General features: G+C 44.1%; 1 protein-coding gene across 1 annotated transcript in view; it reads right to left on the bottom strand.

Moving 5' to 3' along the window:
• LOC114696134 (Fanconi anemia group I protein homolog) overlaps nucleotides 1-19,512 on the bottom strand; it is a 33,819-nt gene extending 14,307 nt beyond the window's left edge. The window contains exons 1-12 of the mRNA XM_037198160.1: nucleotides 19,315-19,512; nucleotides 16,576-16,663; nucleotides 13,215-13,342; nucleotides 12,574-12,644; nucleotides 10,859-10,973; nucleotides 9,525-9,647; nucleotides 6,802-6,870; nucleotides 4,097-4,198; nucleotides 2,913-3,089; nucleotides 2,718-2,839; nucleotides 1,955-2,119; nucleotides 1,067-1,246 (exon numbers count right to left, since the gene is read on the bottom strand). Of these exons, the coding sequence (XP_037054055.1) occupies nucleotides 1,067-1,246; nucleotides 1,955-2,119; nucleotides 2,718-2,839; nucleotides 2,913-3,089; nucleotides 4,097-4,198; nucleotides 6,802-6,870; nucleotides 9,525-9,647; nucleotides 10,859-10,973; nucleotides 12,574-12,644; nucleotides 13,215-13,342; nucleotides 16,576-16,663; nucleotides 19,315-19,440 (1,466 nt within the window). The 5' untranslated portion in view covers nucleotides 19,441-19,512. The remainder of the gene's footprint in view (nucleotides 1-1,066; nucleotides 1,247-1,954; nucleotides 2,120-2,717; nucleotides 2,840-2,912; nucleotides 3,090-4,096; nucleotides 4,199-6,801; nucleotides 6,871-9,524; nucleotides 9,648-10,858; nucleotides 10,974-12,573; nucleotides 12,645-13,214; nucleotides 13,343-16,575; nucleotides 16,664-19,314) is intronic.
• Between the last annotated feature and the right edge of the window lie 225 nt (nucleotides 19,513-19,737).

The raw sequence follows: 19,737 nt of genomic DNA on the forward strand, positions 1-19,737 counted from the left end.
GAAGGTCCCTAACCACTAGAGCCTCCCACCAATCTGCCCCCAGGCTAATCTTTCCTCCACCAACCAGCACCGGATTAATGCCTCCTCCCTGGAATTCCCCTAACTCCGCTTAAAAGGAGCTTGTGACCTCCCTTCAGGGTCACTATTTGCCACCCCAACATGTTGGAGTGCATGTTGGGATAAATGCTCTTGCTGATTGCATACATGACTGATGGTCTTTCTCGGGGGCTTCTCTCAGACCCTAACATTACTGAGCCTTCTACAGATGTCAATTCAGTAAAGATGGGTGATAATGCTGTTCAGGTCTTCATCTCTTTCCTGCTTTTTTCTTTCTTTCTTTCTTTTCTTTTCTTTCTTTTTCTTTTTTTTTTCTTTTTTTTTTTTTTTGCTGTTGTTGTTTTTTGAGATAGGGTTTCTTGGTGTAACAGTCCTGGCTGTCCTGAAATTTACTTTGTAGCCCAGGCTGGCCTCAAACTCACTGAGATCCACCTGCCTTTGCTTCCCGAGTGCTGGGATTAAAGGTGTGCACCACCACTACCCAGCTAGTTTTATTTCTTTTTAAAAAAGATTTTACTTCATTTTAAATTATGTGTATGTTTATTGTGTGTGTGGATATACACATGTGGGCGCAGGAGTCTGCTGGGTCCTTCTAGATCTAAGATAGAGGGGACTGTGAACCACCTGGTATAGGTGTGAGAGACTGAGCCAGGGTCAAGAACAGCACACAGTACACACTCTGAACTGCTGAGTCATCCCTCTAGGCTATTTATTTATTTGCTTTTAAGTACTTTTCATCTGTTGGCAGGTGCATGTACATTAGGATGGCCATGCTCACTTTACGCACAATTCAATCACTATGTAATAATACCCTTTTCTATGCTGGGAATGCAGGAAGATTTTATATGAGACCAAGAATCCACCCAAAACAAAAGGGAAAAAAGACTCACTACGAGCTACTACACTTTCACTCCTAACACATGCCCAATTGTTCTGTCCCTAATTTCCTATCTTGCAGAATTCACAACACACAAGATAGCACACAGTTTGAGGGTTCGAAGTGGCTTACCGAGTTATGTCACAGAGGTTCTGAAAGACCTTGTCTGGGTTTTGGCCGTCAGGACCACTCACGTGCCCTCTTCTTATTAGCTGCTGCACCTTCTGCAGAGCTACATTCACCGCATAGTGCATAAACTCGCTGCTGGACCGCAGGACAGACAGGCTCTCTTCATGGCTCTGAACGCTATCTCTAGAGAGAGAAAAGGAAGGAAGGAAGGAAGGCAGGAGCTGAGCCTGGCGGTGGGACCTGTAATCTCAGCAACTGGGAGGGTGAGACAGGAGGATTGCAAATTCCAGGCCAGACTGGGCAACGGAACATGATCCTTTCCAGAAGAAAAAGAGAAAAGGGTTGGGGTATAGCCAGGTGGTGTGTGCCTAACACACGCAAGGCTTGTGTTTAGTCCCCAGTACTAGATACAAGGGGAAAAAGAGATTCCCCTCCTGTTGCTGTGGTCTGGGATTAGGCTTTCTGGAGACTTCAGAACAGCAGCACTCAGCATGATCTGATGGACACCATAAGTCACTGCCATGGCCGCTCCCCCCTGATCCCTCCCACTTTAATGAAATCAAAGCATCGGTCTCAGTCTTTCAGACTTTGGATTGTCCTGCTGTTATTCAGTTCAGTTTCTCCTTTCTCCCCCTTTTATCTGCTGTTGTGTACAGAGGTCTTGAGATCTTCTTACAACACCGCTAGAACCCATCCTTCTCATGTGCTTGAACAGTTTTGAGGTACACCCTCCCTCTTTAGAATGCCTCCCTTGGGTGATGCAGTTTTCATGTTAAGCAAATTAAAATCTCCTAACTTACTTCCTACTGTATATGACATGGCGCCAACTATGACTCCAAACTGGGCAGCCCGGGAAACTGGGCCCATGTTCTCTTGGCCTGAGAATCTTACCTGAAGAGAGCACTGAGAAGATCAGACACGAATTTCATGGACAAAAGGCTGTCATGTGTCTTACTGGTCATTTTAGTTTTGCCTTTACCAGCCTTTTCGTTAAGGATGTCGGAGAATCTCTTGTAACACGTAAACAGGCTCAGAATCTCCTCAAACTTACTCTTGCTGTGTAAAAGGAAATCGAGAGGAGAGACAGCAGCGTCAGCACCTGTGGTCAGGTTTCCTGGAGGATACGATTACCAGGCTTCCTCAAATGTTCGATCTTAGATATAGCTTTGTGAGGGAATGGGCCCGCATTAGCACTGGTACCCCAAGTCACAGCAATCTCTGTGAGCCTTTTCTCTTCCCTCTGATTCGTTCCAGTCAGAGACAACCATGGAAGCCCAGTACTACCACTAATAAAATTCTTGTATTAGAGTCAGTAGTACTTGAATTCAGGATCTGGGAACTGCGAATAAATGAAAACGTGCAGGAAGACAGAATTCACAGGCCTGGTGGAAAGAACATAAGGCATGATGACACACGCCTTTAACCCCAGCACTTGGGAGGCAGAGGTAGGCTGATCTCTGTGAGTTCGAGGCCAGCCTGGTCTATAGAGTGAGTTCTAAGCCAGCCACGGCTATGTAATGAGACCCTGTCTCAAAAAAAAACCAAAGAAAGGGAAAGACATAATATTATAGTCTTTGCTCTTTTCATGTCTAATGTAATGATTGAGTAAATGAACAAATGATAAAACTGTATCAAGGGTCATAGCAATCCTTACCTGAAATTACTTATGGAGAAATTATATTCTATTAGAACTTCACACACTCCCATTATGAGACATGCACAGATATTATTCTTGATGCCGACACTAGAGCTCTGAGAAAAATCTGCTGATTTATCCTAAAAGACAAACACAAATTAACACGCTACGAAAGCCTCCACTGGTCCACGCGCCTGAGGACTCAGTAATTACCAGCTCAAAGTCTTCTAGCTCACTCTTAATCATTCTGATAGTAATAGACTCCAACATATCATCCAGCTCATGGTACAATCCCTCCTCTTCCTCTTCTCTTTCCTCTCCCTGCTGCAGGGGAATCACTTTGCTCTTATACCAGGCCAAGCAATGCTGAATGCAAGACAGCAGATGATCCTGGAGAAGAAAACAAACCACAAGAACCTACAATGCTGTTACGAAGCTCATGTTATACAAAGCTCATGTTATTCACTGGCACCACACAGCAGGTCCATCTGAATTAACAAAGCTGGAAAAGTGGGGCTGAACTAACAGAGGTGTTTCCTAAGCCTTTCCCAAAATGGGCCCACAAGGAGCCGACACCTCAGAATGAATCCACATGCGCTTCTCTGGTTTGGTATCAACACCATGAGAGCCGATTATGAAGTTAAATGTCCCCAAGTCCTGAAAGCTATTCTAGAGACAGGGAATGCTGAGGTGATCTTTGGGACACCAACACAGCATCATCTCACGGCCCTGAAGTTCCATTAGTGACGACCAGATGGGACAACTCAACCTCTTCCCATTCTCCTTGCCCTGTATTCGAAGTCACTCGTGGGGTGTCTCCCTTCTTGCCATCCCTTCCCACCTTTCTGAAGCTAGCTAAGAACAGCTAGTCTCCAGAGTTCACCAGAGTGCACACTGCAACTCAAGTGAAGCCAGACCCCTCCAGACTCCTGCGCACATCTCTGCTTCCACCGGTGCGTAACCAAAGGTCTGTAAGGGACAGAGACGACACTCTTAGGAAGAGGTGGTTGTCACGATTAGTGAAGTCACGATTAGTGAAGGGAGACTTTGACCAAGAGACCAAAATAGGGAGATGGCCCAGCACTGGCATTTGGGGCTCTTGTCGAGGATCTGGGTTTGAGGTTCAACAGTCACACTGTGGTTCACAACTGGCTCCAATCCAGTTCCAGGGGATCCAATGCCCTCTTCTGGTCTCCAGGCACCAGGCACACACATGGCGCACATACACCCAGGCAGGCAAATGCTCATATTCATAAAATACAATAAATAAATCTTAAAACGGGTCACAAACAATGGACATGGAAAAAACTAGAAAAGGTCCAGGGCGAATGGGTCCCAGTGCAAACCAGCCTTCCCACCGACGGTGAGAGAGTGGCCGCAGGGGCGGCAGGTCTTACCAGCGGTTCTTGTAGAAAGATCTGACTTCCCTGGGTCAGAATGCAAGCTCCTAGTTTCAGAGGCGGTAGCAGGTCAGGTTCCGGCTCATAGGACAGCTTTAACTGTGTACCGTGAAAGAGAAAAAATCATGACTCACGAACACTTCCTGAGTATTTAACGGTTCCAGCTGATGGCACCCTAGCCTTCTGAGACACGTGTCCCAACTGTCCGAAGAATGACGTAACAAATTTAAACTGTTTGGCCTGCCTGCATCCTTTCCAAGTGCTGGAGGCACAGCACTGATCGAGGGAATGTTTTTACTTTACTTTTTTACTCCCTCACTTGAAAACTAAGTGTACTGGTAAAATTGAAGCTATATAAGGGTTAACTATTACAACACTCAAAAAGAACTTCAAACACTACTTGCACACAAAAGAGCTTTAAAACAAATCCTGGCTGTTATTTGCTCCTGTCTTTTCACTCCTGGAGTCTGCAGAATTTTACTAGTCTGTGTATTAACCCATGTTGGAAAGCATTGCTCTATGCCTCAAACACATTTTTAATTCTTGTTAACAGTGTGATGATGCTCAAAAGATATAATTTAGCTACCAGGGCACACATTTTACAGAGGAGCATGCCAAGACCCAGTGAGAAGTTTTCAGATAGCAAAGGCCTTCCAAACTTACACATATCTAAGACCTTAATTTCAAAAAAAAAAAAAAAAAAAAAAAAAAATTTCCCCCAGAATTACCATGAAGCAATGGGGCATGGACCTGTATCAGCTCATATCTAATTGCGGGAAAAGGATGGGCTATGGGTCTACCCAAGCTCTCCCAGTGAATATTCCCAGAGAATAAATGTTATATAGCTGGTTAAATAAAAAAAAAAAAAAAAAAAAAGATTGTGATAATGCTTAATGAATGAATCTTGAGAATTTATTCATTTATATACGATGTCTCCATCTGACCTCATCTCTTCTTGATGGTCCTTTGAAATATTTCATTAATTTAAATTTTTTTTTGAGCTGGGTGTTGTGGTTTAATAAAAATGGCCCCATGTCCATCAGAGGCCCATAGGGAGTGGCACTATTAGGAGGTGTGGCCTTGTTGGAGGAAGTGTGTCACTAGGGGATGGGCTTTGAAGTCTCAGAAACTCAAGCTAGTTCTCTCCCTGCTGCCTGTGGATCCAGATGTAGGACTCTCAGCTCCTTCTCCAGCACCATGTCTGCCTGTGTGCCACCATGCTTCCAGCCATGACGATAATGGACTAAACGTCTGAACTATAAACCAGCCCCAATTAAATGGTTTCCTTTATAAGAGCTGCCAGTGGCTCTTCAAAGCAATAGAACACTAAGACAGATGTGATAGCAAACACTTTTAATGCCAGCACTTGGGAGGCAGAGGCAGAAGGATGTCTGAAAGTTCAAGGCCAGCCTGGTCCACATAGTAAGTTCTGGGATAGCCAGGGATATATAGTGAGACTCTACTTCGAAAGAACCAACCATACAATTTTTTGAAACTAAAAAAATCCAAGCCTGAAGTGGTGGTGTATATATGAAACCCCAGCACTTGGAAAGTAGAGTTAAAAATCAGAAATTCAAGACAGCTTCAACTACAAAATGCATTTGAGTGCAGTGTGGACTACACCCATGTCTCAAAATATATAAAATAAAATTGAACGGTTCCAAAAAAGAGTCCTTTTGATTGAAGAAGACTGAGAATCCAAGGAAGATTTAGGAGACGGCAACAGAGCAGCAGGTGAGTGACATTCAAACAGAGCATGCCCACAACTTAGTAGCATTCCAGTTGTGAGCTGTTTTTGAAAGGACCAAGCAGATGCCATAACAGGCTGCTCAGTCTTCTCTCAGAGATCAGGCCTCAATTTCAGTTTCCTGAGACTTTCGCAAGCAGTTTCTGAGAGGGTCATGAAAAAAGACATAGTCCTTGCAGTAGCTCCCTTTCTGCACGTACTCTGACTGCTCAGGGTTCAGCCAGTTGTTTACTGTCTGGGACCCCTCACCAACTTAGAGCTACGTGCATGGGTCAAGGACAGAGCCTGGGCCACTGAGCAGCCCCCACAGTCAGTATGTGCTAGGCCAGCCAGCCTCCATGGCAGCTCAAGGACAAAGCCTGGGACTTGTCCAGGCCTGCCCAAAAATGGACAACTGTAACCCCCAACTAGCCCTAGCCAATTAAAAGTTACTAACATGTTTGCCACTCAAATAAACCAATCCTGAGTCTGTTCCTATGTAGTCTATAGACCCCAAGACCTCTTTAAAAACTCTGCCCCATTGCTTCTCGGGGGTCTCTCCTGCTCTGCTGCCACGCCAGACGGACGGACGGACAGACAGACGGACAGAGAGTTCTGAGTTAACTCATAATAGTAAAAAGACTCTTTGCTTTTTCATAGGATTCAGTCTCTTTCTTTCTTTCTTTTTTTTGGTTTGTTTTTCAAGACAGGATTTCTCTGTGTAGCTTTGAACCTTTCCTGGAACTCACTTGGTAGCCCAGGCTGGCCTCGAACTCACAGAGATCCGCCTGGCTCTGCCTCCCAAGTGCTGGGATTAAAGGCATGCGCCACCTCGACCCAGTGGATTCAGTCTCTTGGAGGTCTTTGGGGGGACTCTAGGTACAACAGTTTTGTATTTACAAAAGTCTAAAAAGTATTGTCACATCTTAATAACCTCATCTGATTCCCCTATGTGAGCCATAAAAACGTATTTTACCTGTGAGAAGAGAGTCTGCATGATTGAATTAGCCAGCTGAGAGTTCCGTCGAAGAACATCATAGAAACCCTAGGAGCAACACAGAGACAAGATTATTCTTAAAATTGATTGTTTGTGTGGGGTGGGGGTGGCAGATGTGCCGCGCGCGCGCGCGCGCGCGCGCGCGCACACACACACACACACACACACACACACACACACACGCACGCGCGCGCCTCTGGAGGCCAGAAGAGGGTACTGGACTCCCTGGAGCTGAAATAATAGGCAGTTATGAGTCACCTAAAAATAGGGCCGGGAACCTCAGGTCCTCCGAAGAGCTAAGTGTTCTTCAACTGCTGTGCCTACACTCCAGCCCATACAATCTTCTTACTTACACACTCACGCTAAAAACAGCATTCTAAGCTGGGCAGTGGTGGCACACGCCTTTAATCCCAGCACTCAGGAGGCAGAGGCAGGAGGATCTCTGTGAGTTCCAGGCCAGTCTGTTCTACAGAGTGAGATTCAGGACAGCTAGAACTGTTATATGTGGTGATATATTGTGTACCCCAAGAAATTTGCCTGAGGATCAGAGGACAGAGCCAGCCACTAGATTAGACATAGAGGTCAGGTAGTGGTGGCACACACCTTTAATCCCAGCACTTGAGATCCCATGTCTTTGCTTGGGAAGCACACACGCCTTTAATCCCAGGAAGTAATATGGCAGGACAGAGAAAGGTACTCATGTGTATAAGAACAGTAGAACTGGTAATATACTCCTAAACAAATGTGTGTGTGCCTATGTACACATGGAGGCTAAAGGTTAGAATTGGGTGTCTTCCATAATCACGATTTGTGTTGGTTATGGAGGCAGAGTCGTTCGGGGAACCTGGACTTCGCAGCTGGCTGGCCGGTCAGCCCCAGAATCCTATTTTCACTTCTCAGCCACAAGCACTTTACTCTCCCAGCCACCTACCTACCTAAAACAATTTTAAAAACATTCTTCCTATTTTCTACAATAAACCTGAAAATTCCAGGATCTACCAACTCAACAAATACTGTTAAGGTGACAAAGGAATACAGGTGTGACAGAACTTCCTCGCAATCCCAGCACTCGGGGAGGTAGAGACGAGAAACATCAAGAATGAAAGGTCACCAGCTGCACAGAGAATTCAAGGCCAGCTTGGGCTACATGAGATCCTATTGGAGGAGGGGGAAAAAAAACTGTTCTCTGAAATAACTTGCTTTACCCTCGTCCTCATTTGTTTTTTTAATTTAATTGTATTTATTCTTCCATCATACGTTACATCCCGACTGGCTTCCTGTCCCTTCACTCCCCCCAGCCGCCACCAACCTGTCCACTCCAACCCCCCACCCTCCCTGTTGAAAGTTTCTAATATTCTCCATTCCTTCCACGCAACATCCATGCTGAAGTACATGACATCCTGAATACCTCAAATACTAGAAAGAGCAGTGTACCTTTCACAGTCACTGGGTCTTGTTCCTAGTGGCTGGACTATGATTTTGTTTTCTGCTTTTTGCTAACTATTCTGTCATTTTATGTTATGTGACTGCATCAGGTCTGCACCTAAAAGGAAAATAAGGAAGGAAGGAAGGAAGGAAGGAAGGAAGGAAGGAAGGAAGGAAGGAAGGAAGGAAGGAAGGAAGGAAGGAAGGAAGGAAGGAAGGAAGGTAGGTCTTCTTACTAAACTAAGCTAAGTATATTAGAGATTTAAGACAGGCAATTTTAAAATTAATCTCTGATGAAGCCGAGGTAAGACCATCGTAAAGGGGAAAGCAGAACCCGGACCCTCTAAGCAGTGTCTACACTACGTCTATCCAGTAGGCTTAAACGGTTTTTTTCTTTTTTAAATGTAGCTCTGCCTGCCTCTGTGTGGTGGTCTGAGAATGACCCACAAAGGCTTATGTTTGAGTACTTGGCCCCCAGTTGGTAGGGCTGTTGGGAAGGATTAGGTGTCTAGAGGTGGGCTTTGAGGTTTCAAAAGCCTCCCACCTTCTCAAAGTGTTCCGCCTCTTGCCTGTGGATTTGTTTTGTTTTGTTTTTTCGACACAGGGTTTCTCTGTTAAACAGGTCTGGCTGTCCTGGAACTCACTTTGTAGACCAGGCTGGCCTTAAAATCAGAGCTCCGCCTGCCTCTCCTCCAGTGCTGGGATTAAAGGCATGCGCCACCACCGCCCAGCTTGCCTATAGATTTTGATGTGAGGAGTCTGCTGCTCCAGTGCCATGCCTGCCTGCTGCCCAGCTCCCCACCAGAAGGTGAGGAGTTCCTTGGGAGCTGTAAGACCCAACTAAACACTTGTGGTCTTAGCCATGGTATTAGCGTGCAATGGAAAAGTAACTAAGATACTCTGCCTGGCCAGTACCAAGGGTGGAGGCCTGTGCCACCATACCCAGCTCTGGGAAGTTTTTAGGCTTAGTTTATGAACATAAAAATTTGAAATCTGAGGCAATAAAGTAAGGGTATGTTGTGTATGACAGAGAACTTACAAATGACAAATTTGGTGTTAAATTCAGACTGGTAAATTAGCAGCATATCTAAATATTTCAGATTAAAATAGAACGGTATATCAATTATTTATAATTTTATAACTTACTATTACTATCCACTGACTCTAACTGCATAAGGGCACACATCTACTGTTCTTCTTGAACCAGAAAAAGACTGACATTAGAAGGATTATTCTCTGGATAGGGGCGACACATTTCTTCTACTTTCCTGACTTACCTCATAAAGCATGAGTCGAACATCAGCCTGCTGTCCTAAGCATCTTCTCAAACTGTCTATGATCTCAAGGCAAAACGTTTCATTGGCAACAGAATTGTAGCGGCTGTGAACATCCACGTGCACCTGGAAGGGAGAGGGGCAGCTTGTGTCCAGCCTTCTAAGTGGTTTCCAAGATGGCGGATGTGCTCTTGGCCAGGGAAGCATACTAGGTCTAGCTCTCCCTGTCCTAAAAACACGGGACACATGCACATGTGGTCATCATCACCACACATCCCATCCTACTCATTCTGGTTTGAAATGAGCTAGGTTTAAACCATTCTAGCAAGATTAACCCTTCTGCTCCTTAGGGTTTAGTTGAACAATGTCAGCCACTCAGGAAGGTGGCTGGTTACACCATGACAACCCGGCAGCCTCGATATTCGTGATTTCATTAAAAACCTTATGACTTCCATTAAAAAAAAAGCTTACCTCCTTACATCCACAAACACCAGGGAACTTTAGAGATAGTCTTGTTTGGTTGTGCACATACAAACAGGCAGAAAAAACACTCTGACATATAAATAAAATCTTTAAAAGTAAAATTTTAAAAAAGCAAAATGAGCAGATGAAGTGTTGATATCTTACTTAGCCCAACATATGCAAATGCCTCTGTTGGTAGCCCTACTAAAGACTGCAGAATTCGGAGTCTAGAAAACTGTGTGGACCATGGCTAACTTTGCAACAGAGGCCTCTCAGGGCCAGTTGACCGTGCTTGTCCACTCAGGAAGGAGTCTTGGGGCTGCTGCTGAATCAGCTGACTGCCCCAGACAAGAAGATTGTTATCATCACCTCCCCAGCACCATGTCCCCTGCACGCCTCCATGTCCCACCATGATGATAATGGACTAAACCTCTGAACCATAAGCCAGTCCCAATTAAATGCTTTCCTTTGTAAGAGTTGCTGTGCTCATAGTGTCTATTCATAGCAATAAAATGATTGAATTATTTTTTGTTTGATTTCCCTCTAAATCTTTAAATAAGCATGAAACGTGTGTGTGTGTGTGTGTGTGTGTGTGTGTGTGTGTACACAGACATACACATTTCATTCGAGTGTCTAGTTCAGCAGCTACATGAAGGCTATTCTTTACCACCTCATACAGCAGTCTGACATAGAGCAAACCCGCTGTTAGTAAGTATGGGATGAAGACAGTCCTCACACGTACAATCCCAGCACTCAGGAGCCAGAGGCATGAGGATCACTGCAGGCTCAGGGGCAGCCTGAGCTACTGAGACCCTGCGTCCATGTTACTGGTCTTGAAGCCATGTCTGACAGACGTCAATCTGAGCGAGCCTTACCTGAGTGACACCGATAGACTGGCTGCACTGGGAAGACGACAAGCTGCCTAAGACCCTAAAGTTCTTCAAGAGCAGCAGAAACCCAGCAACTGCGGACTTCCGGGCATCCAGCTGGCTAGCTCAGGAACGCACAGAGAAGTCAGCAGCACAGGAGATTCAATGGAAAAAAAAAAAAAACGACACAGAAGGAATATGAAGACTACGTATGGACAATCAAGCACAAGCCAAGCCTAACTGAATTTACAAGCTCAAAATAAGGTAGCAGGTGTTCAGAGCAACTATCAGCATAGGAATGCAGCGGATTGCTCTCATTATCTATTTAACCTCATGACTATCTGGATAACTTTTTATCCTGTTTGCAAGACTCCATGGCAATCAGAAGAATCCTGAGGCTATAAACCGAGCTGAACTTGAACCTCCATACTGAACAGCAATGGAAATGACTGGGTTTAACTATGTCTGAATGAGTGTATTCTTCTTCAAGCTTCCTGTTTACACAGGAGCACAGTACCTGATGCCATGTGAACCTTCCATCCAGATACATGACAGCTTCCGGCTGCAGCTCAGTGATCAATGCATGCTACAGACATTAGAGCATATAACCCTGTCTAGCAGGCATGCTTTTGGGAGAGGAGTAATACAAAGTTGTCAGTTCTAGAACAGAGATAATAGCTACTTGCTAGTTATTCCTCTGGACATGTATGAGTGCATTATATCCCATTTGATAACTGGGCATCCTATTCTCAAAGTATCAAATGCCTTCCACACATCACTATATTACATTTATACACTCAACAATAAAGGAAGAGAAGTCAGGAGGCACTGGATGAGCTCCAAGGAGGACACAGGCCCCTCAATAATCACCAGGTCCTGCTGTGGGACGGTCTGTATGTCAAATTGCTCTGATTGGTCAATAAATAAAACACTGGTTGGCCAGTGGCCAGGCAGGAAGTAGGTGGGACAAGGAGAGAGGAGAATTCTGGGAAGTGGAGGGCTGAGGCAGAGAGACATTGCCAGCCGCCACCATGACCAGCAGCATGTGAAGACGCCGGTAAGCCACCAGCCACGTGGCAAGGTATAGATTTATGGAAATGGATTAATTTAAGCTGTAAGAACAGTTAGCAAGAAGCCTGCCACGGCCATACAGTTTGTAAACAAAATAAGTCTCTGTGTTTACTTGGTTGGGTCTGAGCGGCTGTGGGACTGGCGGGTGGCAAAGATTTGTCCTGACTGTGGGCAAGGCAGGAAAACTCTAGCTACAAGGTCCACTAGTGACTGGGCCATAATTCTGCTGCCTACTGAAGTGAGATACGTGAGTATATTCTTCTTGACTCCCTTCCCCTTGGCATGGTGGTTAGCTCAAGTTTCCAAGCCTTTCCATGCAGGTTACTGTAGGGGTGGGAGAGCAGGGTACTGGAGATCACCAACGGTAGACTATTCCCAAGACCACATGCTGTCTAGCCTTTAGTGACTTGTCATCCCTAAGCCTAACTGTCCTCATGTAAAATGAGAACTGTAATAATCTGCACTTCCTGAGGTTGCCTGAAGACCAAATGAAAAGCACAGAGAGCCCCTGGCACGATGCTCCCCCTGCTGTGAGTGCTGTGTGGGTTAGTGATCCACATGACTGCTGTGAGCAGGGGCGGGCAGGAGACAGCAGATCACTTACATTAGAAGGCGGCGCAGCCCCTGTGGTCTCAAGGAATGCGACATACCTGGCGAACATAGCTTTCCGCAAGACAAGGATCAGGGAGTCTCTCATGGACATGCTGACTTTGAGAAGCGGCTGAAGAACAGAGCAGATCACCCCACATTAGCTTAGCCCCTTTCGGTGACTGCCATTAGGATTTTGGTGCTTTGGATCTGTTTGTGTATATGGTCCATGCTGGTTATACTGAAGACAACGGTGCACTCTAAAATAGTAACTTCTTTGAAGTTGTTACTGTCAGGCATGGTGATACAGGCCTCTAATGCCAGCATCTCAGGAGACGAGGGCAGGTGGACTGCACCAATTTGAGGCCAGCCTTGACTACCCAGAGGGGTCCAGGCTAGCTTGGGCTATAGAGCGAGATCCTGCTTCAAATATCAATCGATCAAACAAACAAGAGTAGTCTGAATGCCTTCATGCACCCACTGTGCTCACTAGTTCCTAAGGTTCTTTCCATACAGTACTACTGAAAATGAGCTGCAGGAAAACAGACCCCCATAGGGGATGGGCTTGGGAAGCAGCCCTTCTCTGTGCATTTAGCAGTTCAAAGCGAAACTGTGTGGGACTCAGGGAAAGGGTGTGCCCGACTCTCCCGACTAGACGGTTAAGCTCGGGCCTGGGAAGGCAGCCACGTGTCAGCTGACTTACCTGCACTGCCCTGAGCAGCCCCTGCACCGTCTGAAGAGGCAGGAAGGACAAATAGTCAAACGTCTCCGTGACTTTAGAGCAGCTCTGAAGAATTAAAGGTGCGAACATGATGATATCTGAAAGCAAGTCTGAAAACAGAATCTCAATTAGTTGTTTCACATTGCTATAAAATAAAGATGAGGAAGCATCTAAAATCTATACAAGGAAAAAAATGTTGAGTGTTTTGTCTCTTGGTTAAAATATAAATTTCTATTGACTGTGTGTAAATTTTCCCAGTGTCACCAAGATATTTTATCATTTTTTTGTGATAATATAAAAATAGCAAAATTAAAATGTCTAGAAGAAAGGACGCAACCTATTTACACTGATTGCACAAGTGTCAACTGTACTCATGTCTCTAAGCAAAAGTAAGTCAATAAATATCTATATCTGTCTGTCTATCTGTCTATCTGTCTATCTATCTATCTATCTATCTATCTATCTATCTATCTATCTATCTACTGGCAAACACACGGTCCTATCAGGAATATATAAGGCATATTCTTCTTTTAAGAATTTTAGTAATTTAGTCAGAACACAAGCAAAAATATCTCAAAAGAGAAAAATAGAATATCAAGTACCTTGTAATTCCAAACATGTATTACCTAAAAAACAGTAGACAATTTAAACAGGAAGTGCACAAGAAGATGTCACTGGTATTTTAGAAGATCAAGAGAAAGAACTCTTCAAGGTTCTGAAGGAACACAAACCCCAGAATGGCCAACTGCACAAAAGTCTTAGAAGGACACAGGGGGGATGGGAGGTCAGTGCATGAGGCAAAGGATCCAGATAGTCAAGTCAGTGTGGGAAAGGTAGGTTAGGACGGAAGTGCCAGGCGCTTGAGAGGTCAGGATAAAAACCTGAGGCCAGGCTGCCTTAGCTTCCAGAGTACTGGGATTACAGATGTGCATCATTATCATGTCGGGTGAGAGGCGATAATTTAGAAAAGAGCATACTGATTTCAGAGTGATAGTTACTGGTATTTTAAGAATTTAGTGGCAATATGCAGGGATGGGCAGGGATTGCTACAGGGAGAAAAAGTCACCTCAGAAACCAACTGGGAAATTGTGACTCAAAAACTTGTAAGAATTAATCTCATACAAAGTATGTTCTCTGGTCACAAGTTAGAAACCAGTGACAAGATGATACTTTAAAGAAAAAAGAAGAACATCTTCAGATACGGGGACACTAAAAGACCCACTTCTAAAGAACAAATCACAGGGAAATTTAAAAAGATTCAGAATAAATGGAAATTCTAGAAATGTGGTACATCTAACATGACATTTAGGGGAAAACTTATAGCTTAATATTTTTCAACAGAAAAGAGAGAAAAGTGTGAAATTAATAAGCTGAGCATCCAACCAAAGGAGGAACAGACGACATGCTAAACAAGTATGGGAAAGAAAACAAAAGCAAAAATCAAAGTGAGGCCGGGCGGTGGTGGTGCACGCCTTTAATCCCAGCACTCGGGAGGCAGAGCCAGGCGGATCTCTGTGAATTCAAGGCCAGCCTGGGCTACCAAGTGAGCTCCAGGAAAGGCACAAAGCTATGCAGAGAAACCCTGTCTTGAAAAACCAAAAAAAAAAAAAAAAAGCAAAGTGAGGACACAAAACAATACATTAAAAACAGAAAGCTGCTTGGAATTTCATTTGATCAGGAAGAGAGACGCCGTAAACGATGACTTGGGAATGAGAAAGGAGCCACTAACAGATGCAGAGCCCACGGTCAGGTCCAAAGGTATGCTTCCTACACATTTCCATCCAATCTGAGGTTTGACTTCACATTTGGTAGTAATGTTATACAGAAAGGAAATTTTATAATTTGATGAAGTATAATTCGTTGATTTTTTTTTTTACATTTCCTATTTTACATACTATTGTTTTTTAATAAACCTACCTTCCTCCAAAAGTACCTAGTTATTCACACTGTCGCCAGCACTCGATGAAGTCATTCTTCTGATTTCATTTTGGAGACAGGGTCTAACTATATAGCTTTAGTTAGCCTGGTGCTTGAACTCAGAGAGATCCTCCCGCCTCAGCCTCCTGAGTGCTGGGATTAAAGGCGTGTACCACGACACCTGGCCATGGCCATTCTTTTTAAACTTACGCATTCTAATACCTATCAGGTGTACTACGCTATCTAGTTACGCTGTTCAATTTCATTTTCCCAGTGCCTAAACTACTACAGTAATAGCTTCACACCATATACACATATTAAAAGTCATTAAACTGTCACACTTTTAAATGCGCAGATTATGTTAATTAGACATCATAAAGTTGTAAGATATAATAAAATATTAATTACTGAACTTCACTGAACTCCAAAATTTAAAGGTTAAAGAAAAGTTACCAAAAAAAAAAAAAAAAAGTGGGGGGACTGGTCTTAGGCATGATAAGAAACAAACAATTATAGTTCTGAGGACCTTCTTGGAGTCTCAGAAAAGCTGTAACAGGTCAGACAACAGAGCATTTAGTGAAATTGGTGGGTAAGAAAAAGGAATGGATGTAGACACTAGGAGACACCTAATAAAAACAGCCAGGCAGAGGTCAATGCATGGAGAAGGACAGCACAGTGTGGGAAAGTCAAGCCCAGAGCCCCAGGCCTTCAAGGCCAGCATCTGTCCCAATGGCACAACAGGCCTCATGGGAGAAGCTGAGAAGTGTTAACAGGTGTTAATGCTGATGCACAATGGACGTCCAACTCATTGGTTAAATGTTCCCTTACTTACTGACACCACAGACGAGTGGACTCATCTATCTTACTGGCATCACAGTCAAAGACAATACATTAAACTCTATTATATCATTATTAAGTTTTGCTTCCCCCCCCCATTTCTCCTGTCTGTGTGCGTATGGTGTATGTGGTGTGTGTGCTATGAATGTATATGCTGCACATGTGTGCGTGCCTCTGTGTGCGTGCCTCTGTGTGTGTGTGTGTGTGTGTGTGTGTTGTGCATGCATGTGGAGACTGAAGGCTGAAACTGGGAATCACTGGTCCCCTTCCACCTGATTCATCAAGGCTAGGTCTCCTAGTCAAACCCACAGCCCATCAATACGGCTACTTTTGCCAGCCAGTTTACTCTGGGATTCCGTCTCCATTTTTTGAGGCTGTAATTACAAATAGGCCACCCTGCCCATCTGGCATTTATGTAGGTTCTGAGGACCTGAGCTCAACTCCAGTCTGACATGGTGAGTGATTTAACCACCGAGCCATTTCTCACACACTGTAGGTGGTTTTTGTTTTTTGTTTTTCTCCCTAGGACTGAATCACGACATTTAAAAGGTAATATTCTTAAGAACTCGATCTTTTTGAAGTTCAGTACCTAAGAAATGATTGATGGGAGAGGATGTCCGAGTAATGACTCTATTGAGGACTTGCTCCAGAATTTCCTGTCTGATCATCTCATGGATCTGAAAGAACAGAATCAATAAAGCGTGCCTGAGTGACTTTCAGCTTGCTAGATGCATCAATACACGTTAGGCAGAACAAGAATAATTTGGGTATATGTGAAACTCAATTTTACAGACAAATCAGGATACAGTACGAATCATCTGGAAAACAGAATCATGGCGCTCTCCTCATTCTTCACCCAGATGATTTGTTAGGCAAGGAGAATGCTTATTGTATTAACCTAAAAGTACAATTCTCACGAATGCCAAGGCCAGGCATCAAGGACTACTCCTACTTTGGTGTCTAGTACAGTCAACAGCCACATTTCTGATAGAATCAGTAACTTTTATTCCAAAACGTAAAATTTAAACGCCCATGGAAAGTTTTAGAAACAATAACAATAAAATCTTAATCAATGGCTTCTCTGCTCCAAGAAGCAGAAGAGGTGTATCAAAAAAACTTAGGAAATGTAACTTGCACTTTATCAAAACTCTTACTTGAATGTGATTACTCTAATTTTTTAGACTCGATAGTAATTTAATAGCAATTATATGCTCTACAGATAGATATTTTGATAATCAACACCTCTGAAATCAAATGAAACATCTTGTTTTTTTAAAATATAGTTTTAAAACAAAAACTAGGATGTTGTGAACCATATTTCTTTTTAAGATTTATTTATTTTGATGTGTACGAGTGTTTTGTCTGCATGTATAAATGTACACCATGTGCATGCCCAGCTACCAAGGAGGCCTGAAGAGGGCACTAGACACCCCAGAACTGGAATTACAGTGGGTTGCAGCCCCCATGGGATGCTGGGAACAGAAACCAGTCTTCTGCAAGAGCAGCAAATGGTCACATGCTGAGCATCTCCAGGACCATGGTGGTTCTTCTTGATTGTCACCTTGATTTGGTTTTATTTTGAGACAGGGTTTCTCTGTGTAGCCCTGGCTGTCCTTGAACTCCCCAAGAACTCAGAGAGATCTGCCTGCCTCTACCTCCTAAGTCCTGGGATTAAAGGCGTGGTTGTCAACCTGACTGTTAGACTAGTATGGAACACATCTACTGCTAGCATGTGGGACAGCACCTGAGGACAGACAGACCATCCTAAATGCAGACAGAAGTATTCAGTAGGCTATGAGCCAGATGCAAGAAGAGATAAAGGAGGAACAAGCCAGCTAGAGGCTACCACAGGCTAGACCTAGCCTCTGTCTCTCCTTCTGTTTGTCTCTTTGACTCTCATGCACTCTGCATCTGTGTGTCTGTCTCTCCACTTCCCGGCCACTATCAGGTGAGAAGCCTCCTCCGGCCTGTTCCTGCTGCGAAGGATGATATGCTGACCCATCTAGGCCCGAAGGCATTGAGCCAATCAAGCACAGACTGCAACATCGAAGTTAAGAGTCAAAATAACTCTTTTAAATTTGTTTCTCCCAGGTCCTTGTCATAGACAAAAAGTTAACGTCCTATTTGCTGGAGGGAGAGAAATCTACCTTCCATTCAAACTTAAGGTTTTAGTGAAAAATCCTGTCTCAAGGCAATAAAGTGAAGAACTACAGAAGAAGATACCCAATGTTACGCTCTGGTCTTCTACATGCATGTGCACACAAGGTCAAGTGTAATCACACACACTCACATGCATCTACCTTTCCCTCTCTCAACACAAATAAAAAGAAAAACGAGAGTGTATTCATCAACCTGGATCTGTAATGTTTCAATACCATCCCAAGTTGTCACATACACTCTAACAATTGTCAAACTTCCTCATCTGCCACACTCCCAGGCAGCATCTTGCTCTATTTATATTATTTAGATATAATTCGAAAATGGTAGTCAAGTGAGACTCTGACTGTCTGAGTTAGGGTTACCACTGCTGTGATGAAACACCATGACCAAAGCAAGTTAGGGAGGAAAGGGTTTATTCTGCTTCTGCTTCCACATCACAGTTCATCATCACAGGGAAGTCAAAACAGAAACTCAAACAGGGCAGAAATCCGGAGGCAGGAGCTGATGTAGAGGCCACGGAGGAGTGCTGCTTACTGGCTTGTGCTTTATGGCTTGCTCAGCCTGATTTCTTAAAGACCCAGGACCAGGGAGCTGGAGAGATGACTCACTAGTTAAGAGCATTGGCTGTTCTTTCCAGAGGTCCTGAGTTCAGTTCCCAGCAACCACGTGGTGGCTCACAACCATCTGGAATGAGATCTGGTGCCCTCTTCTGGCCTGCAGGCATACATGCAGGCAGAATACTATATACATAATAAATAATCTTTTAAAAAAAGAATCCAGGCTGGGTGGTGGTGGTGGTGGTGGCAGCGTCGGTGGCAGCAGCAGCACAAGCCTTTAATCCCAGCACTCGGGAGACAGAGGTGGGTGGATCTCTGTGAGTTCAAGGCCAGCCTGGGATATAGAGTGAGTTCCAGGAAAGGCACAAAGCTACACAAAGAAACCCTGTCTCAAAAAACCCAAAACAACCAAAACAAAAAAACCCAGGACCACTGGCCCAGGGATGACACCACCCACAATGGACTGTGCCCTTCCCCACTACTAAGAAGAAAATGCATTACAGGCTTGTCTATAGCCAGATCTAATGAAAATATTTTCTCAGCTGGGGCTCCCTTCTCGCTGATGACTCTAGGTTGTGTCAAGATTACATAAAAGTAGCCAGTTCACTTACCTTAAAGGTTTCCAGCAAGATATTAGCCCCCAGCTTACATGCATGCTGGTTTGTCATTTTAGAAAGACTGGAGCCAATTTCAACAGCTTTTCCATCAAGAACCTTCTTGGGCCCATATGAATCCATTAAGATGAAACCAAGTTCTATGAGACCTTGAGTTACATGATCCCAACTATGAACACTACAAGAAAACAAAGTGTAGTGAAGAGAATCTCAGTAAATCCCTGTCTTCATGCTCAATGCATTTGCTCATTTAACTCGGATTTCCTTTCTCTGCATGTACTGTTATTTGACGAAATTCTTAATTCAGTCATGAAAATGTAGGCAAGAGGCTTCCAAGGGCAGACAGAACACTCACTGGGGAGATGCAGAAATTAGGGCTAGAGGTGTAGCTTGGTGGTAAATGCTTATCTAGCACATACA

Source organism: Peromyscus leucopus, chromosome 1 (assembly GCF_004664715.2).
Source record: "Peromyscus leucopus breed LL Stock chromosome 1, UCI_PerLeu_2.1, whole genome shotgun sequence".
In the NCBI taxonomy this organism is placed as follows: Eukaryota; Metazoa; Chordata; class Mammalia; order Rodentia; family Cricetidae; genus Peromyscus; species Peromyscus leucopus.